The sequence below is a fragment of the Pongo abelii genome, chromosome 9 (assembly GCF_028885655.2).
Source record: "Pongo abelii isolate AG06213 chromosome 9, NHGRI_mPonAbe1-v2.0_pri, whole genome shotgun sequence".
In the NCBI taxonomy this organism is placed as follows: Eukaryota; Metazoa; Chordata; class Mammalia; order Primates; family Hominidae; genus Pongo; species Pongo abelii.
The window spans coordinates 77,699,669-77,720,838 of NC_071994.2; the positions used below are offsets into that span (position 1 = coordinate 77,699,669).

At 44.3% G+C, this 21,170-nt stretch overlaps 1 protein-coding gene and 1 long non-coding RNA gene across 2 annotated transcripts in view; one reads left to right on the forward strand and one right to left on the reverse strand.

Moving 5' to 3' along the window:
• Nucleotides 1-17,074, reverse strand: part of LOC100441479 (microtubule-associated protein 6) — a 63,143-nt gene extending 46,069 nt beyond the window's left edge. Inside the window, exon 1 of the mRNA XM_024255946.2 lies at nucleotides 16,119-17,074. Within this exon, the coding sequence (XP_024111714.2) occupies nucleotides 16,119-17,032 (914 nt within the window). The 5' untranslated portion in view covers nucleotides 17,033-17,074. The remainder of the gene's footprint in view (nucleotides 1-16,118) is intronic.
• On the forward strand, nucleotides 16,824-21,035 carry LOC129048718 (uncharacterized). Its single transcript, XR_008511296.1, has 3 exons — nucleotides 16,824-17,282; nucleotides 19,831-19,946; nucleotides 20,470-21,035. It is a non-coding gene; the product is annotated as an uncharacterized LOC129048718 (long non-coding RNA).
• The last annotated feature ends 135 nt before the right edge of the window (nucleotides 21,036-21,170 follow it).

A 21,170-nucleotide genomic window follows, 5' to 3' on the forward strand; every position in this document is an offset into this window, starting at 1 on the left:
GTTGCTATGAGAGATTGGTTGGTTATCCATTATATATAAAGACAAAGAGACTCTTACATGTACATCAGCTTCCCGTTGCTATTCAGTTGTAAGGAAACAAGAGAAAGACTATGTCACTTTCGAAGAATGAGTGATGTGCTTAATAAGGCACAGCCGAACCAAGTATTCTTACGCACTCTGTTCAGGGGGTTACTTGCTACTTAAATACAGAGTCTGAAACTTGGTAACACAGTATTCTGTCCTCAATAACCTAGATCAGAAATTGGCAAACTATTGCCTACCAGCCAGATACAGCCCTCTGCCTGTTTTTCAGCTGTGAGCTAAGAATGGTTTTTGTTGATGAATGTTTGCAATCAACCTGATGAAAGGGAACACTAACTTTGAACCCCAATTCAGCAAATGTTATTACCCAAAAAAATTATTCTCATTAGCAGAGTTGTATTATAAAAGATTCTATTCAATAATTATTATTATATTTTGAATTTTAACAATAAAATTTTGGTGGAAATTTGTTTTCTCTCTTGTTATATAAGTACCTACTTAATAACCTTAATTTTGCATCTTAGCCTGCAAAGCCTACAATATTTACTATCTGTCCCTCTATAGGAAGTTTGCCCACCATTGGTCTAGACTAAAGCTATAAAGCTTGTCTCCCGCCATGTCACTTCTTCTACTTGGAACACCTGTTATATGGGAATATCTGTGGTTCTCCATAGGCATGTCTAGCTCTCCATGCCCCAGCTGTCCCTTCTGCTGGGACCTGCCACCTCCCTCACTGCCTGCCTGATTGTTTTGCCTGCTGATATCAGACTAATCTTTCTAGGTCCAGCTCAGATGCCATCCTCATTTCTGAAGTCTTCTCTGACTTTTCAAGTTAGAATTGATAAGTTCCTCTGCTCAAAAAGCATGTGACATCTGGGCCATGCATGGTGGCTCACGACTGTAATCCCAGCACTTTGAGAGGCCGAGGTGGGTGGATCACCTGAGGTCAGGAGATCGAGACCATCCTGGCCAACATGGTGAAACCCCGTCTCTACTAAAAATACAAAAAGTTAGCCAGGCATGGTGGCACATACCTGTAATCCCAGCTACTAGGGAGGCTGAGGCAGGAGGATCGCTTGAATCCAGGAGGCGGAGCTGAGATCATGCCACTGTGCTCTAGCCTGGGCGATTGAGACTTCATCTCAAAAAAAAAAAGAAAAATACTGTGAATCCATCTTTAGAAACCTTGACAATGCTGTCTTCTCGAGTCATCAGGCTTGGGGCACAGTTCTGCTTATGGACAGGAACACTCTGACTGCCACCCCTACTCCTTTTCCTCCTCTTACTTCTCTCCCACCCATATTACATCCATGATGCCTCATTTTTCCTCTCCCTGTACCCTCTAAACAGAATCTCAGCATCTGAATTGCATATTTAATCCGGTGGCTCACTCAATCCACAAGGGAGAATGTGGTCATCAGGAAGCTCTGAGAAGAACGGCAATGGACCCATTCACTCGCTGAGAGTCATTCTTCAAACACTGGTTGAACTCTCTTCTGTGCCAGGCCTGAGAAAGGGATAAAAGGACAAGGCCCAGGCTCTGCCTGCAAGGAAAGCAAGCCGAATGGACTTTCTCATACATCCCTGAAAAATCATGTGAAATATACCAAATCCTCGGGAGGAGTCCTTGGGGCCCCTGGGCTTTTTGAGGAGATGCAGGCATAATGCTGTCAGAGTGGCACAGATACTTGGCTGGCAAGTCATCACAATCCAAGAAGGAAAATTCGACCTCGAGTTTGTACACAATTAACCCACTCTCTGACCTGTGGCACTTAGATGCCACCCAAATCCAGACTTTGGCAAAAATTAGATAACATCAAAGCACAGAAACATTTCTGAATTCATTTTCAGAGCAAATTTAAACTTGCTAAAAATCATTCTTTTCTAATTGCTTTTATTACAGTTCTAATTTTATGATTCTTATTTTACTCATGCAATAAAATAAATAATTTTTGTGTATGCAAAGTGGCAAAAGCCAGGCCTCTCCAAATAATTCATATTTGCACAGGTAGATTAGAACATGGTAACTCAGAGATGCTTGCTGGACTAAAAAAATACACATAGAAAATCTTTGACCTGAGAATTTAATGGTTCTTTACCCAGAAATTCAGAATGTGTGCAATGAGAAGGGCAAAGGACCTCTGTATATTAGCCAAGTAGTACTCAACCCACCAGGGACAATGATGATGAGGATAGTTGCCATTTATTGAGTGCTTACTACGGGTGAGGCACTGTGCTAAGCACTGTATGTACACATCTTTCATTCATTTGTTCAATTAATTAATATCTATTAAGCATCTATTAAACTCCATGCACTAAGCTAGGTGCTGGAGGTACAATAGTAAATAAGATAGGTAAGAGAGTAACAGACTTAATGGAATGTTAAGTCTTTCAACAACTTGTAAGGTAGACATTAGTGATTCTGTTTTACCACTAAGGAAACAAAATCAGAAAAGAGTGATTATGTAACTTGCTCAAAATCATATAGTTAATACATGGTAAGCAGGACTTGCAACCAAAGTCCCAAATAAAGCCAGACATCAGAGGAAAGCAGGAATTATAAGAAAGTATTGTACTTTTAAGTGCCCTTCTGAATTTTTATCTCATTGATAAAAACCTCTAGGAAGGAATTTATAGTTCCTAATCTTTTTCCTTCCCAGTGGAACTAACTCCTAAGCTTTTGACACACTGTACAGGTATACCTCTTCAGGAAGTGGTTCATGACTCAGGCCAGAAACCCCCTTTCCTCTACATCTCCTCAATATCCTGTGCACATTTCTATTCTTGCACTTACCACTATGACTATACTTTCGAAAAATATGCCTTCCTCCCACTAGACCAGGAGCTCCTTTAGGACAGCTGCTAGGTGTAATTTATCTCTCTACCCTAGCATAGTGATTCATCTGAGATGCAATAAATGTTTCCTGAATGAGTAAATGAAAAACTTTCATTGGTAACCTACTCTACTTCATTATGTCAGTGATAATAATAAAAGTAGCCAGCACTTACTATGATGAGTATGCACTGTGTACAAGCATTATCTCCCCCAATCTTCATCATGACTCTGTGAAGTCACAACTGTGTAGTTACCCCCATTTTATTGATGAGAAAAATAGAGACTTTCCCAAGGTCACACAGACTTTAAGTTAAGATGCATGATTCAAACCCAGCTTTGATGGACACTAAATTCTTCACAAGACACAAGGGCACCTCCCAGGACTCATACAACCATTCCTTTCAACAATCTTCTGATAGTGTTAACTAGCCACTGTTGTGCCCCTAGAGAACTCTGGCTCCCAATTTTTACTCTCACCAGGGCCTGCCTGGTACTTTCAGATACAATACTTGCATCCATATTATCTCCCTCAAAAAACAGCAATCTCCTGCAAACAGGGGTCATGTGCTCTTCACCTTGAATCTTCATAGCCTGTAGTCCCAGCCTTGGCATGCTCTTAAGATGTTACATCGAACTCTGAGTAAAAATAATATTAGGCCCACTGCATTATTATTATGGAATTAGGATCAAATAAATCCAACCTAATTCCCTGCTTTTACAGTATAAGCCTCTTTCTCAATGGACTAAAAGTCCTGAAGGATAGAAAGGATTTAGAAAGAAGATGGGAGGAGGGCAGGGGGGGAAACTGTGAGCAAAATCCAGCAGTAGTTTGAATGTGGGGCTTGTGAGACCCAGTTTAGGCTGTGATTTGGTCAGAGCACCTGCTGAGGCCCATATGATTTTAACGTGCAACCAGGGCTGAGAATACCCAAGAAAAGGCATCGAGTGTGTGCAGGGAGCAGTGGGCAAAAAGGCTGGAAGCATCAGATTGGTCAGATAATGGAAGGCACTGACTGCACACCCAGATGCCTGGGCCTTGCCCTGGAGGAGAAGGGAATCTGTTGAGAGTTTAGGAAAAGAAGAGGTGAGACCACCCACACCTCCTCCACTGTAGAAACAAGATTAGTGGAGGGAGATGGTATGGGCTTAGCAGAGTTGGGACCAGAAAGACAGCATAAAGGTTGAAGTTGGCAGCAGCCCTCCCAAGAATGGCATGTTGGACTAGGGGAACATGAGGGGACTTGGCAGGGGCCTGCTGGAGCTGCACAAGCTAGACACAGCTGTGGCTGAAATGAGGAGAATTAGATTCCTGAGCCAGCTCAGCCACTGACTGTTTCTATAACCTCAGTCCCCACACCTCCCTGACTCTATTCTGAATCTTTAAAGATAGAGATGTTTACCTTAAAAGGTCATTATGAAGTCTATAGAAAAAGATAGTTAAAGCAGTTGGCACAGAGTAAACACTCAGCAGATGAGCCTGAAACTCAATTATGTCTCTGTTCTTTCTAATATTCTGCTCTTTTGTATTCTGGCTTGATCTACCTTTTGCCTGATTATTATGGTTTAATAGGGAACAATCCTTAAGGGCTAGGAGGCTTGCAAAAATGCACTATGCACTCAAGGATATGCCACAATGTGGGCCAGTGTTTCGAAGACCCTGCACAACATGGACAGTGACCACAAGGGGACAGCTCAGTGGAGAAGGCATTGTTTCAGGGATGCACTTGCAGTGGGTTTTGTGGCTTGAGGCTTGGGCACAATTTTCCCACTAAAAGAGGTTACACCAGGCCTAATCCTGCAAAAGCCTCTTCTTTCAGTTTGAAAACAAATACCCACTGACAGTGGACTATGCTAGGATCAGGAAAGGATAGCAAAGATAATAACGATGTGTATTATGTAATACACAGCACACATTAAACACAGGGTAGTTCCTGTGTGTAATGTACAAGGCCAGCAGCACCAGAGGTGGGGGGTTGAGACCACAGTGAGGCCTATGCTCCTGCTCTCTTTCGGACAGGAGAGGCAAGCACAGACACCAAGAGCTCATCCTTTGCTGACTCCCCCCTCACATACCAGAGATGTTGATACTTACTGGGCGTTGACCTCAGCATTCTTTTCTTCTCACCCTCTCTCTCCCCTACCCGCCCTAATACCTATGGGTTTGATTCTCACCAACAGGCTGATGTCCTGATCTTCTTTTCTGTTCTACCCTTTCTCCTGAGCTTCAAGCTCTATCTCCATTTAGTTCTTTTGTATTTTGTTTCTTATTTTTTGTTGAGGTATAACATACAGAGAATAAAGTCCATAAGTCTCAATTGTTTGTGTGTATAAACCCATGTCACCACCACTCAGATCAAGATATAGAACATTTCCAACACCTCAGAAGGTTCTCCTGTGCTCCTTCTCAGCCAATTACCCACCTAAATCCCAGAGATTACCATTATTCCAACAACTGTCACCATCAATTCTTTTGCCTGTTTTTGAACCTTCTATAAATGGAATCATTCAGTAAATATACTTGTATCTGGGATCAATTTTGTCATCCACTAGGAAGCTTTTGGCAATGTGTGGAGACGCTTTTTTTTTTTTTTTTTGAGACGGAGTCTCACTCTGTTGCCAGGCTGGAGTGCAGCGGCGCGATCTTGGTTCACTGCAAGCTCCACCTCCCAGGTTCACACCATTCTCCTGCCTCAGCCTCCTGAGTAGCTGGGACTACAGGCGCCCACCACCATGCCCGGCTACTTTTTTGTATTTTTAGTAGAGACGGGGGTTTCACCGTGTTAGCCAGGATGGTCTCGATTTCCTGACCTCGTGATCCGCCCGCCTTGGCCTCCCAAAGTGCTAGGATTACAGGCGTGAGCCACCGTGCCCAGCCCTTGGAGACACTTTTGATTGCCACAACTCAGGGTAGGGAGGGCTGGGAAATATTACTGGTGTGTAGTGCATAGAGGCCAGGGATGAGGCTAGACATCCTACAATGCACAGGACAGGCCCACAACAAAGAATTATCTGGCCAATAATTGATAAACCCTGTGTATCAATCTCCCATAGCTACTGCAACAAATTACCACAAACAGAATGGCTTAAAGCAACACAGATTTATCATCTCACAGTTCTGTCATTCAGAAGTCCAAAATGGGTCTCATTGGAAGCTCTAGGGGAGAATACTTTCTTTGCCTTTGCCAGCTTCTAGAGGCGGCTTACATTCCTTGGGACGTGTCCTTCCATCTTCAAAGCCAACAACCGCCAGTCAAGTCTTGGTCACACTGCATCACCCTAATATTGACACTTCTGTCTTTCTCTTTCACTTATAAGGACTCTTGTGACTACACTGAACCCAAGTGAATCCAGGCTATACTCCCCATTTCAAGGCCCATAACTTAATGACATCTGTAAAATCCCCTTTGCCATGTAAGATAACATATTAACAAATTCCTAGAATTAGGATTTGGACATCTTTGCAGGGGGGATTATTCTGCCTTCCATACCCTGCTATATAATATTCTGCTGTATGAATATACCACAATTTATGTATCCTACTGTTGATGGACATTTGGGCTGTTTTAGTTCTTAGCTATTAATAATGCTGCTATAAACATTCTTATACACGTCTTCTGCATTCATTTCTGTTAGGTAGATACTCAAGAATGGAATTTCTGGGTCATGGTAAATGTATGTTTAGCTTGAATAGATAATGCTAAAGAGTTTTACAATGTGGTTGTACCAATTTACACCCTTAGCAGCAGTATGAGTTTCCATTTTCATTCTGTACTGAACATCTCCATGTAGACCTTCCAAAGACACCCTGAACTCAACTTACCCAAAACTGTGCTATCTAGCTCAGTGTATACCATTTCCCCACTCCCCCGCCCTGCCCCAGACAGCCAAAACATGAACCCTAGAAACATCCTAGGCTCTTTCCTCTCCCTTTCTGCCTACTTTCATTCAGCCACTATAATTTTATTCTTATCAGCACTTGCTTAAATTCTATTCTTGCTGGAGATCATCATCTCTCACCTAGACTGTAGTTTCTTTCCTGGACTCTGTTCCCAGTCTAATCTCTCCAGTCCATTCTTCCCACTGCTGTCAAAGTCACCTTTTCTAAAATCTAAAACTGAATCCTGATTCTCCTGTTGCTTATAAGACAAAGGAGCTAGGCCCAGCCTACCTCCCTCTTCTGTCCCTTGCCATTCTAACCTTATGCAATGATACTTCCAAGTTCTGCCCACACAGAACTGCTTATAATTTCTCTTCTTGTACTTTTACTCAAATTGATCCATTCTCCCACTTACTGCCAACTCATCTTTCAAGACTCAGGCTACTAGTCACCCTCTCTACTGAATTTTCCCAACAACCCTCAAATCAGGCAGACTTAACCTCTCTCTTCTCTGTGCTCCACCATGCCCTGCACAGACATTTTATCAGGGCACCTGTAACTTTTCAGCACACTTGTCTCTGTCCAATAAACATAAGACTCCTGAGAGCGGGGACCACTTTGTCATCCAGGGACTTGGTCCAGGACCTGACATAGTAGATACAAATAAACATTTACTGAATGGAAACTGAATGAAGAAAGTACATATTAATATGACATGCAGGAAGTGCTGAGTGTAGAGAAAGACAAGCATAGACAAAGTCTGTGATTTTAACAGTCTTAAAACCTAAAGGGGCCGAGCGTGGTGGCTCATGCCTGTAATCCCAGCACTTTGGGAGGCTGAAGCAGGTGGATCACCCGAGGTCAGGAGTTCGAGACCAGCCTGACCAACATGGTGAAACCCCGTCTCTACTAAAAATACAAAAATTACCCAGGCGTGGTGGTGCGTGCCTGTAGTCCCAGCTACTCGGGAGGCTGAGGCAGGAGAATCACGTGAACCCGGGAGGCAGAGGTTGCAGTGAGCCAAGATGGTGCCACTGTACTCCAGCCTGGGCGATAGAGGAAGGGGGGGATCATAAGCTCTAACAGGGAAGTAACAGCATGGTTCCTGAAGAGTGACTGCAAAGATTTCAGGGAGAAAATGTATCTAAGGTTTCTAGCCTTCTGCCAGGCACATGCTAGGCACTAAATTAGCTACTATTAGTATTATTATTTCTGATGGTGAAACTAGAAGTTTTTAGTTTGCTGGTTCAGGCCCATGTTGAAGTTATCTTCATTCAGCAGAGAATGAGAAACTCACCTATTTACATTAATACAGTTGACACAATTTGTAAAGCCAAAGCAGCATTGTAGAGATAGCTCCTTAATCCTAATGAACACTTGTTGATTTATTTTAGTTTTATATTTGGGACATTGAATGATTCTTAGTGATTGTTGATTTAGAACTATCACTGGCTTGACTTTTTTTTAAAGTTCATATATGCATTAGATACAATCCTTCCCTATGAGAGCAACAAAGAATTAATCGTATATATCTTATCTTCTTTGTGGATTAGTCTTGGTCAGCACTGTATTTCTGAGAGTTAATTGCACAAATTTAACCAATGATCTAACAAAATGCCTCAGTAAAAATGTCCAAAGGGACATAAAACACTGCTGAGTTCATATGAGGTTTCCATGCCAAGTTTCTCTCCTGGCTTTCTTCCCTCCTCACAGGACTCCTCCTTCAACTTTTTCATGGATATCCCTTCTGCTGTCAGTACTCCAAATATGTGTATCCCCCATGGCTCCATTTTCTGTTGGTTAATTTTCTCTACTCCTTTTCCAAGGGTAATTTTGCCTCTTCCTATGACTTTCACAGGAAGTGAAACATCCACAAGATGATTGTTTCCAAATCTATATTTACAGCCCAGGCCTCTCCCCAAACTTTCAGATCCATTTACTCAACCGACCCTCAAACACCTCTTGTTAGATATCCCATAGACCACCCAAATTCTATATATTGAAAAGTACCTCAACTTTCACTTCTGACTTTTTCCCCCTCTATATTCCCTGTTCCAGTGACTAGCATCACTACCAGTTACCAAAACCAGAAACACAAGGGTCATCCTGGGCCATATCCTCTTCTTTGCATCTCAATTGGTCATTTAGATCTGTTGTTTTGTACCCGTATTATGTTATAAATCTCCAATCTCACAGCCATGGTTAAGACTTTGTCATTTTCTCCAAATTATCTCAATAGCCTCCTTATTGGCCTTCCCTTCTCTAAACTCCCCAGGTCAGCCAGCCAGTGGGAACTTTATAAAATTTGAATCAAACCATGTTGTCCCTCTGCTTAGATTTTTTCAGTGACTCATTATTGTCTATAGAAGCAAATCCAAATTTCTTAGCCAGGAATACAAGGCTGTTGATAAACTGACCTATGCCTACCTCTCAGAGCACAAAAAGAAAGCGAATAGTAAAAATAAGAGTAAAATTTACTGAAAAAAGAGATGCTCGACAAAATAAACAATTTATTCTTCGGAAAGACTAAAAAACAAAACAAATCTGAGCAAGACTAATCCTAAAAAAAAAAAAGCGAGAAGGTACAAATAAACATTAGGTATGAAAAAGGAGACATAACTACAGGTAAGTAGAGATTATTTTTAAATCCACAAGATAATGCTATGATCAATTTTATGTCAATAAATTATAAAATTAGAAGAAATGTACATTTTTCCAGAAAAAAATAAATTATCAACATTGGCTCAAGAAGAAATATAACACCTGAATAAGTGAATCAGTATTAAAGACATCAAATTGACAGTTAAAAAAAAAATCCATGAAAAAGACAACAGGTCCAGCAAGTTTTAAAGGAGAATTTTATCAGATATTTGAGGAGGAGCCCTTCTTATATAAACTTTTTCAAATAACTAAAAAGGAGGGGAATCTACCCATTTAATTTTATAGGTATAACCTTGATTCCAACAGTACATAAGACTAATATAAAAAAGGAAAAATTATAGGCCAATCTTATTTATGAATATATACGCAAGCATTTCAGATAAAAAATAGCAAACCAAATTCAGCATAATAAAATATATTTTTATCTAAGCAAGATTTATCCCAGAAATGCAAAGATGGTTCAATATGAGAAAAAAAATCTATTAACAGACTAAAAAAGAAAAATCACAGATCATCTCAGCTGATGCTGAGCCTTCAATAAGAGAAAAAGCATTCAATAAGATTCAACAGCCAAACTAATTTTTAGAAACCCCTAGCAAACTAAGATAAATAGAAATTTCTTAACCTTATCTTATAAAAACATAAAGCAAACCTCATACTTAATGATAAAACTTTAGAAACTTTCCCACATCCCAAGGCAAGGATGTTTGTTATCACCTACTATTTGAAACCATACCAGATGTCCTAACCAACAGAGCAACACACACAAAAAAAAACAAGATATATAAATCTTGGAAAGGAAGATAATAAATTTTATTTGCTAAAAACATACATTATCTCCACAGACAATCCAGGAGAGTCTACAAACAAAACTAATTAGAAAGTGTGATAAGGTTCCTGAATACAAGATTAACATACAAAAATTAATGCATATGGGCAATAATAAATTAGAAAAGGTAATAAACTCTTCACAATAGGAACAATAATTAAAAGCCAGCTCAGAATAAAATAAAATAAGATAATGTAGTATTAGCTCAGACTGATGGAATAGAACAGAGAACCCAGATATAATATCTAACGATATGTGACCCTTATGTGATAGAGGAGATATCATAAGTTAGTGGGTAAAAGTAAAGCTTTAGAAAACAGTGTAAGGATAAATGACTTTCCATATAGAGAAAAATTCAATACTTACCTCACTCCATTCATGAAGATAAAATTTAGTTAGATTATTAACAATTTAAATACAGAAATAAAACTTTAAAACTGTATATATGTGTATATATATGAGTATATATGTGTATGTGATTTTGTGGAGAAAATTACAAAATATAAGTGAAGAACATAAAAGACTTAAATAAATGGCAACCTTTGCCATGTTTGCATGTGGGAAAACTCAATAGCTTAAAGATAGCAAATCTCACCAAGTAATTTTTTCCCAAGTAAAGCTTGCATTCATCTGCATTAAAATTATCTAGAGTGCTTGCTAAAAATTAGATACTTAGGCTCCATTTTAAGCCCATTGAATTAGAATGTATGAGGATGTGGCCCAGGAATCTGCATTTCAGAAAGCTCTCCAGGTGATTCTTTTGTGTACTAAATTTTGAGAAGCATGTCTTATAAAAGTAGATCATAACGTGAGTTGCACATTAGAATCACTTGAAATAGTGCTTTTTTTTTTTTTTTTTGAGATGGAGTCTCGCTCTGTCGCCCAGGCTGGAGTGCAGTGGCGCGATCTCGGCTCACTGCAAGCTCCGCCTCCTGGGTTTACGCTATTCTCCTGCCTCAGCCTCCGGAGTAGCTGGGACTACAGGCGCCCGCCACCACGCCCAGCTCATTTTCTGTATTTTTAGTAGAGACGGGGTTTCACGTGTTAGCCAGGATGGTCTTGATCTCCTGACCTCGTGATCTGCCGTCTCAGCCTCCCAAAGTGCTGGGATTACAGGAGTGAGCCACCGGGCCCGGCCCACTTGAAATAGTTTTTAAAAACTTGGTTGCCCAGGCTACACCCCAGACCAATGAAATCAGATTTTCTAGGCAAGGCACCTATGCATCAGTCTTTTGAAAGTTCTCCACTGATTCCAATGTGTAGCCAAGGTTGAGGACTGCTGCCCTAGGTGAAGGTCCATGTAGAGTCAGGTCTGTAAAGTTTGCTGCCCTTCTCCGTTTGAACATTTACCTCTAGTGCTAACCTGGTAGGATCTGTACTTTTTTTTTTTTTTTTTTTTTTTGAGACGGACTCTCACTCTGTCGCCCAGGCTGGAGAACAGTGGCACGATCTTGGCTCACTGCAATCTCTGCCTCCCAAGTTCAAGCGATTCTCCTGCCTCAGCCTCCTGAGTAGCTGGGATTACAGGCGCACCCCACCACGCCCGGCTAATTTTTTGTATTTTTAGTACAATTTTTTGTATTTTTAGAGACGGGATTTCACCATGTTGGTCAGGCTTGTCTCAAACTCCTGACCTCGTGATCTGCCCGCCTTGGCCTCCCGATGTGCTGGGATTACAGGCGTGAGCCACCGTGCTTGACCAGGATTTGGATTTTAACTTGATTGAGGAAGACACAATTTTCTTACATTAAAATTGGTATTCCCAGCTCCTTGTCTGGTACATGGCAGGGGCTTGGTGATCATTTTCTGAAAAAAATTCAACTCAATGAAATTGACTCTATCAATATGCAGATAAATAAAATTTTCAACAAGCCCTAAAAATTCCATTAGATTCAACAAATCTATATGGCACCTAGGCTGTGAGAGGTACAGAGTGAACAAAATACAGCCTTCTCTTCAGGTGTTCATGACCTGGTCGGGGAGACAGATATGGACAAGAGTATTTTACAATCAAGCAGACAATGATAAGGGTTCAGAAAGTAAAAAGGGAATAGAAGAACAATTGATTCTGAATGGCTGGCTCTAGGAAGGCATCGCTGTAGACTCAGTATCCAAGATTGGCCTCGAGGCATTGCTGGGATTGCCCCAAGAGGAAATTAGGGAAATGGGCAGTTAGGGAATGGGGCAGTTCTGCACAGCATAAACTAAGTCAGATGGGTCTTCCTGTAACCTTCATGCAAGGCTGGAGGGCAGACATTAAAGGCTCCTTTTCTTTCTAACTTCCTTGTTACTGCTCTTATTTTTCAAGTATTTCACCCTGGTTTATTAATTCTACCTCCTGGTGCCTCAGCTGGTTTCTTCCAGGAAAAGCTTTTCATTAGCATTTCTATAGGGAGCAGCTGCTACCCTATCTGCCCCTATTATCTGATGGCCAGGGCAATGGGGTTGACTGGGAGAGGAATTTTAATCCCCTCCTTATGACTCATCTATTTTCTAATTGAGAACGTCAGGTCTAAAGTCACAAATGGCTTCCCAGTGAAATCCATCCTTAACATTAAAAATGGTAATAAAGACATGCGTCTCAGTTTTATAATATCATCTATGTAAAATCAATGTATTAAAAATTAATCAAACTCATGTTTGTGAATAATCCTAAAGCTATCTTGGATACTACTTGAATGCAAAAATCTCAGGCTGATATGAATGGATTGGGAATTAGACGAGCTATTGAATAGGGAAGGTTTCTCAAAACCATAATGTCAAAGGGTATCTAATGTTATTTATGACTGTAAATTGTAAAGTAAAACAACGAGCATGTATATGATTCTGAATTTTGAATGTCTATTTTACATGACGGACTGTGTGTCCCTTTCTGTTTAAGCAGACTGTTCACATTGATGTCATGTGGCAGGTGTCATTTGTAAAGTCCATGAGATGAACCAGTCACTGTGGTGTAAACACACCATAATTTATGTAGAATGGCAGAAGAAAAGGGTTTGTAAATCAAATTATCATTGAAGTGGAGCACAGCTTGGCTTCTAAGCCTTCTAAGGCGACATAAGGCCCATCTTATGTCAGTGGACATGGTACTTACTTAAATTCAGAAGATATCCTAGAATCATAGCAAGGAAAAGAATGTGAGACAATAGGGAAGGAAAATCAATGTTCTAGATAAGCTTATAATTGCCAAACATTTTTTCTTTACAGTGTATTTAATGTATTGAATAGCTTATTTCTTTATATCTACTTTCAATCAAAGTGAATTTCTCAATTATTTGTTAATTTTTATTCTGGAACAAAAAAAAACCCGTTAAATTTCACATCAAATTTGTCACGCACTTAAATTGTTCATTAAAGAAATTGATGTTTCTTAGCAATAATCATTCCCTTAATATTTCAAACCCTTTTGATTATATAGCAAAATAGTACTCCTGGCCCCAAAGCCATAGGTATAATTAAATTTTACGAAAGACCTAAATTTAAAAAGTTTTTTGAGGTGTTCAAAGATTTTTTTGACAGGTTGATAGAATTGATAGGTGCTAAAAATAATCATTCTCACCAGCTCCGAGGGCATAGCCTTCCCCCCCAAATCCAGTCATTTCCAGTATGTGTGTAATGTGAAGCATGGCATGTGAAGCACGACATGCTTACTGCACAGTTAAACTGTTGTTTTGAGGAAAAAGGCTATATGGAACAAGGTACAACCCCAAATCTGGAGTGCGTTATATCCAAAGGATGTGGTCATTCCTTGACTGACAGGCCACTCATCCATAAACAAAGCAAGTCCTGCCAACTTGAAATCATAAACTGAGCAGGATCACCCAAGGAGGCTTAAGAATCTGGAATCTCTCTTGATTGGCATTGACTGTATGGTGGTGAGAAGAGACAGCTCCTGCTAGTGGGTAGTAAGGTTCCACCTGCCACAGGGTGCTAGAATGAGAGTGGGAAGATGAAGAGGCCAGGCCAGTAATCTATGATGTTGGGCCAGACGTGGGCTTCTCAGGGTAGGAAGATCAAGAAATGAAGTAGGGTCTTGAAGCAAGCAAGCCATAGCAGAACTAGAAAACTACATCCTGCCTTTGTTTTTTATGTCTCTTGCTTGTTTGTTTCCCCTCTTTTCTTTTGCTCCCCGCTTGGTAGTAGCATAAAAACATAGTGAACATTCTATCATGTCATGGCTATTCAAGGAAAAGGATTTATGTCCTTGTTTGACCAAGAGCTCAAAGGAAGTGCTGTACTCCTGGGTTCCCAGTGTGGTTGTTGTGATAGCAATAAACCAAGAGAGAGATGCCAAGTGGGAGGTGGAATTCAGGAAGATGAGAAATGCAGGGGTAGGAGTTGGGGGACAGATTTTCTCTTAACATGAAGGATGTCTGGATATGCTATTCTTTCCTCAGCCTATGAGAGAGTATTGGTAATGTTCACTGGAGAAGGACATTAGTCTAACATGAGGCTACATACAGAGTCTTGGCAAAGGACTAACTCTCTAGTCCTTCCCGCCTCCCACGCCCTCTTGCAGGAAGGAGGCAGCAGAAAGCTGTGGCATTGATAAAGGACCCCATAAGCTGCATTTTGAACACCTCTAGCTCAATTACTATTCATACACATCTTCCCCGAGAGACCCCAAATGCAATGTTGCATGTCCAGAGTCAACTGTGTTCTGTTAGCTAATTGATGTTGGTTGAAACATAAGGGGAGAATTGAAAGCCAAGACTTCAGAAGTATATACTGGATGGATGAAGGGCAAGAAAGCAGACTGGAATGGCTGAAGCTGCAGCAGAGGGAAAATTCTAGAAGGAAAGAGACAGAGATTTTCATGCTTGAAAGCATTCATTTGCAAGGAATTGAGTGTGCTGGAGAAAGGGGTTTTTGGTGGCAAGAGAATGAGAGACATTTGGGGAACATGTAGGGAAAGGAGAGAGAAAGAAGATGCCTCAATAGCAGAGAAGGCTGGAGGCCTCCAGGAAGTAGGATCATAAGGCATCATGTGGAATGTAGGAATGGAACCAAGATGTGCTAATTACCACTATGTGCTAGGCACGAGCTGTTCTCCTGATTGTCTCATTTAATCCTCACAATGTCCAGCACACTGCTGGCATATAGTAGGCACTCAAAAATATGTTGAATATTTAATATTAATTAAATAAAAATAAAATGTTTAATATTAAATCAATAAAAGTGTGAACAATCCTAAGAGATGTCTATTACCAATTACATCTTACGGATAAGAACCTGAGGCCCAGAAAGGTTAGGAAACTTGCCCAATATGTCACAGCTAGGGAGAGGTAGAAAGACAATGACTTCAAAGTTCCAGCGGTGGAAGGTGGGGGGTGATTTGTAAAGATCCTGTGGGTAATCTAGAAAAAGGTATGGTGCTTGGGTGTTGCCCAGAGACTGAGAGAGGGAGGAAAGAATGAAGGGCCAAGGGAACTGGGCTAGGGAGGAGGGCGAGAGGCCACTTGGAAAGAATTCTTCTTCTGGAAGAATGGGGACCCTGCAAAGGGCAACATCCAGGCTAACGCAGCAGGTGAGCTGGGTGGGGACAGGACGGAAGCACAGCCTCTGCTGACATTGCAAAGGGTCTCTGTGGGCAGGCAGGGATCTGAGGTGGGAGGGATGGAGAAAAGGGCTACAGAGGTAAAGTGAAAGAGCCAGGCAGGCTGAGATGGAAAATACTAACAGCTTGCGCATAGGACAGGGCAGAAGAGAAGGCTTCGGCGGGAGGTGGCCTGGGAGGCGGCTGGGGAGAGGGTGTGGCCTGGGACTGGAGGGAGGCTGCACGCTAGGCCTGCGCTGAGGGTCCTGGGCCCCGGGCAGCCCGCGGGGAGGGTCTGTGTGGTGACTCCCCCGCGCTAGCAGCGGCCGCGTCTCACCTGTAGGAGCTGCTCACTGCACTCGCCACCTCCTCGCGGATTTGCCGGTTGAGGGCGTCCGCCGCGGCGCGCCCCCTGCCAGCCTCGGGGCCGGTGGCCTGGACCTGGGCCTGGGCCGCGGGCAGCGGCGTCTCCTCGTGCCCCAGGCCCTCGGCGCGGCGCACCATCCAGGCAGGCCCGGCCTTCCTGCGCGTGTCGCGCTCGTCCGCCCCGGACGCCTTTCCGGCCGCCAGGCCACCCGCTCCGCCGGGGGCCGCCTCCTGCTCCCGGGCCTCAGCGGCGGCCTGCACTGGCCAGCGCTCCTGGCTCTGCGGCCGGCGCTTGGGCGCCCCGAGGATGGGCGCCGACGCCTGGGAGGCCGCAGAGATCTGCACTGGCTTGGGGATCCACGGGTGGTCTCCGCGGCGCGGCAGCGGCCAGGCGCGGAAGTCCTTCTGGTACTGGGTCTCGCGCTCGAAGGGCGCGTCGGAGGGCTGGTATTCGCTGCGCGGCCGGCAGCTGGGCTCGGGCCGCTGCACCTTCCAGGCGCGGTAGTCCTGCCGCATCACCGAGTCCGCGGGGCCGGAGGTGGAACCGGAGCCCAGGCCCGGGCCCGGCCCGCTCCGGCCGGGGCCCGCCGCCGGCTCGCGCTCGCCGCTAGGCCCAGGCGCTGGCCCCGTTGCCCGGGCAACTGCATCCAACTCGCCCTGGGCTGGCTGCGTCTCTATGGCAACCGCGCGCGCTGAGGGGGGCGCGAGCGCCGGCTGCGCCTGCTGCTGCTGCTGCGGCGGCGGCGGTGGCTGCGGCGGGGCGCCCGGGTGCTCGGTGGCCTCCGAGTACTTGGTGAAAACCAGCGGCACAGCGATGTCCGCTTTGTCCAACTGGTTCCAGAAGCGGGCGATGCAGCAGGCCCTCGTGATGCACGGCCACGCCATGATGCTAGCTGAAAAGCCGGCCTCCTCTTTCTTCTTGTGGTTCTAAAGCAAGTCTCTAATCTTCCTTCAGCCTCCGATCCTGACCGGCCAATGTGGTTCCCACCGTTTTCTACCCTCGATCAGCCGGAGCTAGTTCGCCCTCCTCCCTCAGCGAGCACCCGGGGAGAGCTATCCTAAGAGAGTCTGTAGAGTCCCTCGATTACCGGTCGCAAACGCCTTTGGGAGCGCAGTCTGCTGCGGGCGCCGAAGGGTGAGAGGCACGGCGTTCCCGAGTCCCCGGCGAGGGTGTCTGGGACGCGCCCCTCCCTGCGGCTGCGGCGGCGCACAGACCTCGGTCGAGCGAGGCGACGTGAGGAGAGGTGGCTACAGGCTTAAGCCATGGCGCAGAGGAGGGGCCGGGCGGTGTGGCCGCAGGGTCCGCGGACCGGGCTCGAGTCTCCTTCCTGCCGGCGTCCTAGTGCACCCGGCCACCTAGCAGGGCTGGGAGGCCATCACCTCCAGCGGAGACTGAGCATTGCTGCCTCCGCTGCTGCCCGCGAGGATGCCGCAGCCGCCGCCGCCACCGCCTCTTCTCCTGGGAGGCGACCCCACCCTTTTCTGCAGCTCTCGGTCTCCGCCGCTGCCCGCGAATGATGCTGCAGCCGCTGCCGCCGCCGCCTCTGCCTCTGCTGCAGGGAAGCGGCCCCACCCTTTTATGCCGCTCAGCAGGGAGAAAAAAATCCAGGAACGATGCTGACTGAAAGAGTGCTGCAGAACAAAACAAAACAAAACAAAAACACCTGCTATCGTCAGCTCGCGCTGCTGGGAGCTTGCCTTCTCTCGCCGCCTCCCTCCGCCCTGGCAGCTCCTCCCTCCTCTACTCCCGGGCAACAGCAGAATCTGGGGCCGTAGTGGGTTCAAGTCCCAAGCTCGTGAGGACTTTCTGTCCTTGTGCTTGTCGCTTCATCCCCAAGAGTCGGAGGCTCCTCTTTTGTAAAATAGGGCCAATCATGGGGGGGGGGGTGGCTATTAAATTTTAAAACATGGAGGAAACTCCTAGTGAAATGTCTGTCCCAGAATAGATGCTTTGAAAAGGGGAGCTGCTGGTATTGGTCAAAACCGGCGGGCTGTGTTTGAGCCCAGTTTGGTTGCCTCCTGGTTCAAGCACTTGCCAGTCTTACGCACAGGCCTTGCTCAGATGTGTGGGAATGGGAGCATCAGGGCTGGTGGTGCCCTAGATGTTCCTTTCCTAGGGAATCTTTGCGAAGGTATGTTTTAGACTCCCCCAAGAACCACCCAGTCCCTGTTCAGTTCAGGTGCCACACTGGGGCAGAGGTAGAGAAAAGAAAATTCTGGAAAGTGACTTAATTGTGGAGGTTGGGGGTAGGTAGGAGCTGTGCCCTAGGAAAGGGCAGTGCCTGGCCTGCAGGGGCCTTCTGGCACGTTCTCACTCCTCGCCGTTGCTCTTCTTCTATCTTCAAAGCAGAAGAGATTTTGGAGTCCGAAAGACCTGGTTTGGCTTTGCTACTCTCTGTGTCACTTGGGCAAGTTGAGTCATCCCTGGGTTTCAGTCTCCTCATCTGTAGAATGGAGGAAATACTAGCTGCCTCAAAAATGGTTTTGTGGGCCGGGCGTCGTGGCTCACACTTGTAATCCCAGCCCTTTGGGAAGCTGAGGCCAGTGGATCACCTGAGGTTGGGAGTTCAAGACCACCCTGGCCAACATGGTGAAACCCTGTCTCTACTAAAAATACAAAAATTAGCTGGGCGTGGTGGTGCATGCCTGTAATCCCAGCTACTCAGGAGGCTGAGGCAGGAGAATCTCTTGAACCTAGGAGGTGGTGGTTGCAGTGAGCCGAGATAGTGCCATTGCACTCCAGCCTGGGTGACAAGGGCAAAATTCCATCTCAAAAAGAAAAAAAAAAGTGGTTTTGTGAGGATAGTTAAGGACCCAGGGCAGAAGCTTTGAGTCAAATCTAATCTGCAGAGATTCAAATCCTGGCTTTTGTAGCTCTTAACTGTGTGGCAATGAGCAAATCACTGCAATCTTCTGACCTTCAGTTTCATCTATGAATGGGGGTACCAATACTGAGCTTGCAAGGTTGTTCTGAGAATTAAAATGAGATAATGCACTAAAAATGCTTACCACAACGTCTGGCATATGGCAATGGCTCAATAAATGGTAGCTATTAGTATCCAAAAGGCCTACCCAGAAGACCCATAAGTGGAGTATCCTAAGAAGCCACTTGGACACCTTCTCCAGGAGATCTCTTGTTCCTCCAAGTAACTTTTGTTGTGTCTTTGCTATCTCTCCATTTATGTCTCCTGCACTCCTCCACTAGCTACATCCACTGGACTTCAGCTCTTTTCCCCTCCAATATAGGCAGAGTTTTCAGTATCAGTTAAACTGGGAGCATTGGTGTTTCAGGGGGAGAAAGTCATGTATGTGTTTAGATTATAAATGGATTGCACAACACAGATTTTCTTTAACCCTAGAATCAAATAGGATGAGAAGGCAGCTCTGATTAGTCAATTATCTGCTGAACTTCCTCCTACTTAGGTCTTTGCCTCTTGGTGATTTGATTTGAGTTCCATGAATAAAATAATGCCTGGTGCTGTTTTCCAGTTGTTAGGAGATATATTTGTATAAAGAACATAATCTGGTCGCACATTTCCTCCCCTCACCCCTGCAGAACTCCCTGGGATTTGGCTGATGCATTTCCAATAATGATTTCCAAAGGTTTTAAAAAGGCTAAAAATTGGAGGGAGGATGTCTATTCTGAGAATCACTGATAGTTTATCCTTCTTTCATTTAACAAGTCTAGTCTCCTGATGCCCACTTTGTGCCTTGAGGACTATAGGACACATATGGATTATAGCTCTGGAGGAGCCCTCACTTGAAGGAATGTGTTATTGGAGAACTGAGAGACCGACACGTAAGTAAATAATTATCAAAGAGTATGGTCAACATAACAGAGGTTAACACTGGTGCTGAATGAATGAGTAGTAAGAGATGAGAAGGAGTTCTCCCAGCATGAGAAGTGTGAGGAAAATTTTATCATTAACATCACCTTCCACATTTATTTACTTGGATTTGAAAAATGCATTCAACCTCCCTGGACCATCCAATGACCCTGTGGGACAGACAAGTCTAATGGTCATCTGTTATGTGGCTTATTTAGCAATCATTCGGGTGGTCACAGCACCTCATCATTTGACTTTTGAGCGCCACTCTTCTACTTTCAGGCCGTGTGGTTCAGGTGGGGGTAATCCTGCCCCACCTACCTTCCAGGGGTGACCATGTGACTCACACCTGTTTGCCAGGGGGATGCATCTTCCTGGTCAAAGTGACTAGTTTAGTGATGGGGGTGTGATCCACATTAGACCAGTTAAAGAAACCCCAGACTTTAGCTGAAACTATCCTAAAGACCCACTCTCCTTTTTTTTTTTTTTTTCTAGAATTACTAAAATGGAAGACTATGAAGCTATTGTTAGTGGTCATCTTTGCCATTACTGGTGGGGAGGCTTCCTAAGGTTGAAGCAAACATGGAGAAAATCAGAAGGGGGCACAGGATTCTGATGATATCTACACCCCAGAGCCCATTCTTCTCTTCTTCCCTATAGTAACAAAAGCCCCCAAGTTTTAGTTGGGCACTGGGCCACCCAACCAGAAACCACATTTCCCAACCATCCTTGCAGCAAAGAACAACCATCTGCACTTCCACGTCACTTCCTTAAAAGAAGTTGCTTGTGTTCAACTTTGTCTTTCTCCCCATTGGGTAGGATGTGGACATGGTAGAGGTGAGTTATCATTTGGGTAGTTAAGACAGCTCTGAAGGTTTTGGTGTTGTGGTTAAGAACATTCCAGTGCCAAGATTCAACCTTGGGGAAGGAAGGGGAGAGGAACAACACAGAAGAAACCTGTCTTGGATGATCCCATGGAGCAGAGCAGCCTAGCAGCCTTGGGCTACCTGCTTACTGCTAGACTGCATGCAAGAAAGAAATATAGTTCTCTCTTGTTTGAACCACTGTTTGGAGTTCTCTTAGTATTTTAGTCATTTGAGCATGTGGATCTGGCCATGCCTGAACAAATTTGAGGTATATAAAAACAGTAGAGTACCAAAATACTGGGAAATACTATGATGTTAAGATACGAAGGA